Source organism: Aulostomus chinensis, chromosome 4, assembly GCF_037954235.1.
Source record: "Aulostomus chinensis isolate RoL2024-O1b breed Wild chromosome 4, RoL_Achi_v1.0, whole genome shotgun sequence".
Taxonomy (NCBI): Eukaryota; Metazoa; Chordata; class Actinopteri; order Syngnathiformes; family Aulostomidae; genus Aulostomus; species Aulostomus chinensis.
In genome coordinates, this window is record NC_141323.1 from 6,496,812 (window position 1) to 6,506,394 (window position 9,583).

A 9,583-nucleotide genomic window follows, 5' to 3' on the forward strand; every position below is an offset into this window, starting at 1 on the left:
ACTGATTAACCAGCATAATGGGGGGGGGCTATCAGCAAACACATACAGATGCTATTTCAGGCCTGCTGATGAGAGTGGGGGTGCTGCTGGTATGTCTCCTCTGGCTGTCCTTGGTGGTCTGACTGTCCCACTACACAGGGCACCAACACACCTCACATCCGGTCAGTTACACCCGGGCCACGTTCTGGTCCGGTCTTCCTGGGTGGAATGCTCCAGTTCCAGCTGCGACTGGTACGAGGACGCGTGTGTAGCTCGTGTCACTAGCGTCTGGTCAGCTACCATCAATACAAGCTGAGGATTAATCCTCCAGGGGTCGAGCAAGATGAGCCCTAACTGGCAGAGAGAGAGAGAGAGAGAGAGAGAGAGAGAGAGAGGCAGAGAGAGAGAGAGAGAGGCAGAGAGAGAGAGAGAGAGAGAACTTGCAGAGGGCCACTGTGCCTTCCTGACCCTGGTTAGCGTCTCCCTGGATTTCCAGTTTAGGGATTTTTACATGGATTTGGAATTGAAATGAGCTCTGAGGGGAGCGAAGGCTCGTCAGCAGAATCTCATCACATCAACTCCAACATGGCGTCAGGCGCCTACGCATCAGCAGCGCATGGAGCACGACTGTCCTCTTCCACTCCAGAGCAGAAGCCTCCTCACGACCCCACGGCCCCTCAGGCGCCTGACGCCACTGCTGCTGCAGACCTCCGTCAGCTCACTGGACAGCAGCACACCGCTAACTCTCCTGTCAGGGTTCAAGTAACTTATCATCAGATGGAAGTAAAAGTACTTCAAAACTAAGCTGAAGTTCTGCCACATTCTTTTTTGGGGGGGGAACAAAAACAATTCATCCGTTCATATTTTGTTCGTTGTGCGATTTATTTCAAGCTGTGAACAAAAGTATTCCACGATGCAGAGTTTAACAGGTCAAGACAAGGGAACGAACGGCTTGTCGTCTGTGACAACACTTGCATAGTTGATTGTTTGGAGAAAACCTCAGCATCACAAACCACTTCAAAAATAGATTCTATACACACTCGTAGGTGTGCGATTGTGTGTCGCCTAAACACTGCAACCACGAATATTAAAGGGTGAATAAGAGAAAATCCTGCTGTTGTGAACGTGTGTGTTTGTTTTCAGGGTCACGACCTCCGTCAGAGACTCAGCTGATGAACACTCAGGCTGACAAACACGGAAGCTCCCGCTGAGGTGGTCAGCTGACACGGTGCCTCCCGCAGGTGCGGTGGGTTTTGCAGCGTGGCTCTTCAGAAGCGTGCGTGTTCTCTGGTGGTCAGTTTCTGAGGCCTTTGCTTCCCAGAACTTTCAGCGAGCGTATCGGTGGTAGCGGCACTCAGGACACACAGCTGTCAGTCTCACTGCCGTATCAAAGCTCCGTCTTCCCCTCGCTCGCCGAGCTGCCGGCAGCGGCGCCCTCAGCAGCCGAGCTGGACGGGGCGGCGTCCTTGTGCCGGAAGGCCAGCGAGGCCGAGTTGATGCAGTAGCGCTTCCCTGTAGGTCGCGGGCCGTCATCAAACAGGTGTCCCAGGTGAGCGCCGCACTGAAACACAACAGCCAGGTGAAGCAAAGGTGCAGGTTCTACATGACCAGAGCCTCACTGACACCCTTCTGGCTCCTGGGCCACCAAGGGTCAAGAGCTCCCCCTAGTGGCCGCAGGAGGTCTCTCTTTCCTCCTGCCTCAGCAGCTCATCAGTCTTCTCTCAGGACTCAGACTGTTTGGTTTGAACCAAATATCAAAATACAGACGCGGCAAGAGAGATTATCTCCTTCATTCCATTCGGCAGCATTTGTGCCTCCGTCGTGCCGATTCTCAGCTGAGACGTCTGCGTGTGTTCTTCCTACCTGGCTGCAGGTGGTCTCCACCCTGTGCATCCCGTAGGAGAAGTCATCTGTCAGGTCCACGGACTTGTCTCTCAGCAGGTCAAAGAAGGACGGCCAGCCTGAGCACATGAGGGCGTCAGCAGGTATGTCACATGACCCAGTATTTCTGTTCATCTACTGCTGCTATCAATAAAATAAAGCCACGTTTCAGTCTACAGATCAACCAGCCAAGATTTGGTTTGAGTGTCGAAAGCAACACAGCACAGCGCGCCCTCCTGGACAAACGCCACAAGGACGTCGTTCCAAAATCAAACAGAGCTACCAGCAGCACTGAAGAAATCAGCTGCTAATGGAATTAAGAGTCCAGCCTGAATCAAGTTTACAGGAGGCAGCGTCCTGCGGCGCTGCGTCACAGCGGCTCCAGAACTCACCTGACCCCGAGTCAAATTTAGTCTTTGAGCTGTGGAAACAAAATAAAGTCTGTTAGAAAACTGTGAAAGTGGTGAAACATCGGGTCCGAAGTAAATACGGTTCAGAAACGTGGACTGAATCCATGTTCTCACACACACACACACACCTGAACAGGGGGGCCCCACAGACAACACAAGTGTAGGTGCCGTCCTCCTTGTGATGGGTGAACTCTCCGGTGAAGGCCCTGAGCAGAGAGGCTGTTAGAGAGACAGTCTAATAATAACGTGAATACTCACAACTACACACGTGTCACACAACAGTCTCACTGCCTCCATCACACACTGCTGTGTAGTAACACAGGCACAGAGCTGACTACGGCAGGTTGTGTATGGGTGGTGATGTCCTCCCACCCCTCAGTTCCTCTCTCCTGGGTGACGTGGTACTGCAGCGGCGTGAGGCGTTTCCTCATCTCCTCCTCGGGGAAGCTCACCGGCCATGTCTTCTTGGTCCGGCGTGCTCCTGAGGACCAGGAGGACAACGGACATGAACTCTCCAGGCACTCCAGCGCTGCTGAGCACCACACTAGCAAGCCAAACCTCCCTCCGGTGTACAGCCTCACTCTCTACACAACTTTAAAGAGGAGCATGAAATTCAACATGCTTTAGTTAGACAGTAGCGTGTGTGTGTGTGTGTGTGTGTGTGTGTTCCTGCCAGCTGTTCAGAACAAAGTGGACAAACTAGTTGTAATAAGTCCTTCTTGCTGAACGATGTGTGGATGTGAGGTCGGAGCTCCACAGCTCCACTACCAACCCCCTCCTGAGAGAAGCCTCGCTGATGATTGGTTTGCTCTAACAGGACATCGCTCGTGGGGGGTGAGGAGAAGTAAGACCCGCCGTCGAGGGGGGGGGGATTAGTTCCACAACCCACTCGGTGCGTGCAGAAGCCAAGCAGTGAGCCGTCAGGTTAATCTGTTAGCGCCTGAATGTCCAGCAGACGGAACAAACAGCCAAGAAGGACAGAAACTCTAGACCACAAGATGAGTCCTGAAGGGGGGGGGGGGGGGGGGAGACAGAGAGACACAGACAGAGAGAGAGAGAGAGAGGGCGCCAGTTTCTCTCTGGTTCTTCATTTGAGGGTCTCCTCTTTCATAGCCAAGGTTCCAGGCTTCGCGTGGTTCACAGGTTCTACTGTGTATTCTTTCTGTACAGTATGCAAATCAGTTGCCGCCACCCTGACGAAGGAGCTGCTGAGATCGCCGAGGGTGCTGCCATGGTTACGAACGGTCAACCAGGAAGTTCCAACACCATCTGAACCACCTTCCAATAAACCGGAGAGGCGTAGCACCAGAGAGATCCTAAACCCGGGAGGAAGCTAGCGGGGTTGAACGCTCCTTTTGTCGGTCCCGTCAGGCCCCCTGACCACATGGATCAGTTCTAGCCTGTAAAGGGGACCTCCAGTGACATCACGTATTCTTCAGACGGCTTCTGTCTTTGTCTCAAACTCCCCAAACCAACCCTGACGACTAAACCTCAGAGAAAACTGATGATGCCGCAGCTGTGACCAGGTCCGCAGCCGCAGTCTGACATCGAGTCCTGGTTTTCTGAAGACGGTGGAGGGTGAAATCCAGCAGGCCACGCAGGGAAGTAGAGCTCAGCGCGTCAGGACTTCATCGGCCTGCGTGGACATTTGTGAACTTTGATTGGCTCTGGCGGTCGTCTGGGCACAGACGAGCGCTGCGCTCCACCTCCTTTACGCCACTCTGAGCAGTCAGTGGAAGCAGACGACCAACAGAACCACAAAGGAACCGGTCCAGGTGTCAGTGCTGGAGGTCCAGTTCCCTCCACCCAGGAGCTGAAAATACTGTAAAGTTTTGGTCTACGGAGTAAAACGCAGCAGTAAAGACTACGTTCCTTCCTTTCTCCCTTGACGACTCTCACTGAAGCTTCTCTGCCACAAAACCGGATTTGTATCCTTGAATGTTCTTCGACTTCACGAGAACGAGATCAGGCGTGACGACGACGACTGTGGAATAATTCCAACACTGGAAGTAACAAAAGCTCTGAGACAGTCGGCCAGCTCCCGTCATTTCTGACCAAATGAAGGTGAAATGCTGCTGATGTCAGTAAAAGTTCTCAATGCAGCACCGCCGTTAGCAGTGGTTCTCATCTAAGCGTATTTTGGTTCTCGACACGTTCTTAAAACTCACTGTCAGGGGAGGAACAACCCTTTTGTCTCTGGATTATAAAACTCAGATGACTGGCGTCTGTCGACTGATTTTCATACTGCACAAACATGAAGAGGATCCAGGTTTGGGACCAGGTGTACCTGACAGGTTGGGAACTCGCCGGGACAAACACTGATCACTGCTCTGGTCACAGAGCGCTGATGATGGGGGGCTAAGCGTCCGTCCCCAGAGAGAGACAATTGACAGAGGACAGGAAGCAGCTGGTGACTGTGAGGACACGCAGGGACAGACGGGACAGTAAGGACATGCTGACACACCAGCCAGGTGTTAGAGAGGCAGAGCACAGCAGGCACACAGCACCCAGTCAGTGGACCTGAGGGAAGACTGCAGGACCTCAGAGCCACAGGCTGACTCTTGCTTATTAGGTGCAGCAGATTGAAGCCCGACATGGCTGCTGGAGGAGAACCTAGAACCAAACCAGAACCGCCCCTCTGCAGGGCTACAACCAGGACCGGGCTGCATGAGGAGGAGCAGACAGAGAGAGAGAGAGAGACAACACAAGACAGCACAGGTCAAGATACCGAACACCACCAGACGCCAGATGGAGAACACAAGCACTCGTCACCGCCGCCGCTCCGAGTCATGCAGAATGAGGAACACACACCTAGAACAACAAACTGCATTAGAACCGGTTCTAGATGAGGGACGACACGCGTGCAGCTGCTGATGGCCACAAATCCCGATGAGCTCTGACGTCTCTGATCCAAGGTTGAGCGACACAGAAGGAACCTGAGCTGGAAACGTAAGCTTCCGTTTCCCTTTGTGACCAAAAAAACACATGAACAAACATCGCCGGAGACGTGGGAGGCCGAGCTGGTGGAGATCTGAGTGTGTGTGTGAGTGTGTGAGCGTGAGAGAGAGAGAGAGAGCTGGGCAAACGTCCATGTAATCATGAGAAAACCTCAGTAAGGAGCTGCGACCACAGCTGGTTAATATTAATGATGATCATCATCATAATCCAGAAATACACAGACGTAGGATGTTAGTGACATCACACCAGGGCGGGAATATGAAGACAGAATCGTTAAAAAGCCCCGTGTGTCTGCGTGGACGGCAACGCACACGCCATTCATGAGCCGCTGCCACCCTGGGCGTTGTGGCTGACGCGGTCAGACAACTCCCAGTTAGAGTTTCTTGAAATTTTTGAACAAATCTGACGGATTTTTTGTTTTACGCAGAAACAGGAACAAAACTGCTAGTTGCTGAACTTTCATATTGTTGACACATGACTGCGCCGACAAGGACAGACGCATCACGGATTCACTTCCGGAAAATGTCGGCTCCACCGCCAACAAAAAAATTCCAACATTTTGCGGTGAAACTGCTGAGTTTTTGTGACTGAAGTGCAGGAAGCTCGAAGGTGTCGAGCCTCTGCGTCGTTTGCGTTCATTAATCAAGAACTCACATTAATGAGCAGCAATGTGCTTTGAGGAGGAGAACCTCTCCCATAACAACGGTTTCTGGCTTATTTAGTTTCAAGCAGCTTTTCCAGAACCTGCTGACGTAGAACAACGCTGCGACTCTGCAGCCGCCCGAAGGCCACGCCACTCGCCCGGCGACCCGGAGCTCGCCAGCCTGGCTGCGTGTCGGGATATCAGTTACATGGTGAACAGATGTTTCATCCGAAGCTCGTGCTAAGGAAGTTTAGCATGTCTTGCTTCTTCTTTTCTATGCGTTCTTGTCATTTCATGAACAAACGTTCCGAGCAGGAGCCCGGCCTTCACCTGCTCTGCTGTGCTTCCCTCGCTAGCTGAGAGAAGCTAACGAAGCAGTGACGGGAGGTCGTCACTACAAATGAAACATTACATCAAAACCTTCCATTCATGCGTCTGTAGTCGTTTTTCTGTTCACAAAATTAAAAACGTAGAACGAAAACCCTACACTGAAGCCACAGATGCCTGCGGCGTTTCCAGCATCCTCAGCGGCGTTCAGCTGAGCTCCAGCTGATCCTGCGGGGACCCACCAAAGCTTCCCAGCGTCTGCTACCACATCCATTGTTCAGAATAAAGTTACTTTCTGAAGCAACTGTGACTGAGAACCCGAGGAGAACACTGGCGTCTTACTGGACGCGAGGAAGGAGGCGCAGCTCCAACTATGAGCTGCTATTGGCTGATCACAGGTCTACGCTACAGCCGGCGTCCGTGTGACCACCCTGTTCTGAACAGCGCTAACAGGCAGGCCTTTGCTGGCTAACGTGGATGTGCATCTCAGTGGCGGGACTCTACCTAGCAGAGTGGCCGGCAGCACCGGGCGGCAGGCTGAGACGCTGCCTTGCCCGACGGCGTGATGCAGGACCGCCGAGAGCCCCCGTCTGAGGAGGACAGCCATGACACACGGTCACACAGGAGCACAGCAGCTGGATTATTCTGGACCCTCACGCGGTCCACTCCTGCGACTGATGATGTCACTGCAGCCCAGGTAGCGTCATGCACGTTGGTGATCTGCTCAAAGGTGGATAGAGTGGTTAGAACTGGGATGACATCAGAACGAGCGAGCGAGCGCGAACTACCCAGGTGAACGTTCCAACCTCCCAGAGTCCCAGGTGGCTTCAGGTGCATGTTAACTACAGAACCGGTTCAGTTCTGGGGCTTGTTACCGACACAAAGCTGCAGGTAATACCAGGTTTGCTCTGAACCTCGGCGCCGGCGAGGCTGCAGTGCCTCAGAACTACAAGATGGCTGCAGATCAACAGCTAACGTTAGCCCTGAGTGTAGCCGCCTACCCGGAACCCTGCTGAGGCGGGGAGAACCCGGCCGTGTCTCAGATCGGCTTCAGGAAGAAGGAAAGTGTCAAGAGTTCGGAATTAAGTTCTGCATCTTTGTCCACGGACGTTTTGCGTGATGGCCGAGGTGAACTCCGAGAGGGTAGGGGCTGCTGTTGCTATGGAGATGCTAGTCAGGGGACTCAAATCAGAGCTGCAGCAAATTCCTCTGCTTTATGGCACAAAACGCTGCAACTTGTGTTTGCTAACTGTAGCCTAACAGGCGCTGTTGAATCAGCAGCGTCCACCTGAGGTCCCGAAGCCAAACCGTCTTAGTGGTGACGGCTCGTCTGATCCCCTGAAGTCTGACGCTCGCAGCCTGTAGAGGTGGAATAACGAGCTTCAGAAGTGATTCCAGCTGCAGAAGAGCGCCGACACTGAGTTGGGTTCCATTTCTACAGCAAAAATGAACGGAATTCCAAGTTTCGGAAGTGGGGCGGCTGACATACTTCTATTCATCCAGGCTTGACACATTTGAAGGCGGACGGATGAAGCCGGGAGGCACAGCTCTCTGAGGCTCTGAGGTAAACACATCCACCCTCATGACCTTATATGGTCCTGTTTCCATCTCTGGGACTAAAATCGCCCTTCAGCAGCAGAATTCCACCACAGGACACATCAGCAGGACCAGCGCCGGAGCCCCAAGGCACACGGGGACCGGCCACGCCTCTCATTGAGAACCGACATTATTTTAGAACTATTCACCCGAACCACGAAAAAGAAACAGGAAAAATGAGATCATGGGATGAATCATGTGGGACGAGTGTTTCATCAAAAAATGACTTGAACGGCCGCAGAGCTCGGTTTCATTTCCTCCGCTGACTTTTCGGCGAATCCTGATGTGAAGGTTTCCGTGCGCTGCGTGGGACTCCGGTTTGCTGTGGAATTAAAAGTTGCGGGTCACGTGTGTGTTGACCACTTTGTTGTTTCATGCAACTTGAAAGCGATGCCAGTGGCGAGGTCCAGATTGTTGCTGTCGCCAATCATGTTTCTGCTGCCTGGCTCCTCCCACTTGATCAGGAAACTCAAAATGACGGAGTGGCGAGTTCAGTTAATATTGTCATGAGACATAGCTGACGCTTAGACTTATGGGTAGCGTAGTAATCCCTAATGTCGCTAATAATTCCTGTTTGTCTCACATAAATTTGGTAGTCATGAAATGGAGGTTTCTGAGGGTGCGGATGCAGCCTGCTGACTCGTGGTCGTTCTGGCTGACAACCAACTCGCTAAATTAACCTTCTGGAAGCTTCCTGTTGAGCTCCAGGTGGCCTGGACCAAACCTGGTCCCGGCAGAACCAGCACAGGTGATCCATTAACAGAGGCTCCACTGTTCCGGCATGAAGACAATGAGTCAGCAGGCAGAGCAGCGGGACAAGCCCCGCCCCCTCCCAAAATAAACAAAGGCAGCTAAATGGAACGCAGCCATCATTCATGATTTTCTTACAATTACATAAAAATAAAGGAATCCAAGTGAGAAAAGTTGACGGCTGTGTGGTTCTTAAACATGGAGAAGAGCTGCCACCGACGAACACATCGAGTCGTACGCTCGTTGGACATGTGACGCACTTATCGATCACTTATTGGTGTTTCTCGCTCGATAACCGATGCTCAAGTTTGAGCTCTCACGGCGAATCTGCGTCGCCGGACGCGTCAGTGACGTGTGAGCCCTCCAACACTCATTAACTCACTGACGACCCAACACGACCAGAACCAGACCCATGAGAGCGGAACCAGGAGAAACGTTCGATTCCGACCGGCCTGGGGACGTGGTTTGTTCGTGGGTGCGCGAGCCGCTCCGGGACGCCATGTTGACAACAGCAGCGGCGCGAGCGCGGACCTCCGAGGGAGTCCGCCAGCGACTCGGTTCCACTGTAAAACGCTAATCATAACCAGAATAGTAATTATAACAATAATTAACACGTTCAATGAGTTCAATGGCGCTGTAGCTCACAAGCGCCTCACTCTGGAGGCAACGCGCATCTGTGACGTCACTACCTTTAAATGCTGGTGGATTTATGGTCGCAGTCTCGAAACTTTGACTCTCAACATGAAGGAAGCTGAAGTCGCGGTTCGGTCACTGCATGGAGGGAGCGACGTACCAGAGGGGAGCAGCAGGAGCAGCGCGGCGGTCACAGTCAGGCGGAGGTGCCGGCCGGAGGGCGGAGGTCTGCCGGTGTCAGGTCGGAACATCGGCTGGACCAGGCGGAGGCTCGCGGCTCCCGGCTGGAGTGACAGCGGACCTGCGGATCTCCTATTATGGCCGCGACCCCGGCGGGTTTTTTTCCCTCACTAACTTTATTTATAAGAGCGACTTATATAGTTGAGCTGCTAGACCACGTGACTAG

At 52.9% G+C, this 9,583-nt stretch overlaps 1 protein-coding gene across 3 annotated transcripts; it reads right to left on the minus strand.

Moving 5' to 3' along the window:
• Positions 1-848: 848 nt before the first annotated feature.
• On the minus strand, positions 849-9,583 carry msrb3 (methionine sulfoxide reductase B3). Of its 3 annotated transcripts, none has more exons than XM_086201284.1 (7): positions 9,338-9,506; positions 6,703-6,918; positions 2,643-2,751; positions 2,399-2,476; positions 2,253-2,281; positions 1,843-1,940; positions 849-1,540 (listed from the first exon to the last, which is right to left on the minus strand). In XM_086201284.1, the coding sequence occupies exons 2-7, from the start codon at positions 6,803-6,805 to the stop codon at positions 1,367-1,369; spliced, it is 591 nt and encodes a 196-aa protein (XP_086057410.1). In that variant the 5' UTR covers positions 6,806-6,918; positions 9,338-9,506; the 3' UTR covers positions 849-1,366. The 3 variants fall into 3 exon arrangements, with proteins under 3 accessions (XP_086057410.1, XP_086057412.1, XP_086057411.1); XM_086201286.1 differs by lacking the exon at positions 6,703-6,918 and adding an exon at positions 4,791-4,933 and having other exon boundaries at positions 9,338-9,502; XM_086201285.1 differs by lacking the exon at positions 6,703-6,918 and having other exon boundaries at positions 9,338-9,583.

Bases quoted from the DNA above. Each gene is read 5' to 3' on its own strand.
- msrb3 (XM_086201284.1), bottom strand. From the start codon at position 6,805: ATGGCTGTCCTCCTCAGACGGGGGCTCTCGGCGGTCCTGCATCACGCC. The intron at 2,752-6,702 runs GTAGAGTCCCGC...CCTGGTCCTCAG, and splicing joins GCTGCCGGCCACTCTGCTAG to GAGCACGCCGGACCAAGAAG. The intron at 1,941-2,252 runs GTGAGTTCTGGA...TCATGTGCTCAG, and splicing joins TAAATTTGACTCGGGGTCAG to GCTGGCCGTCCTTCTTTGAC.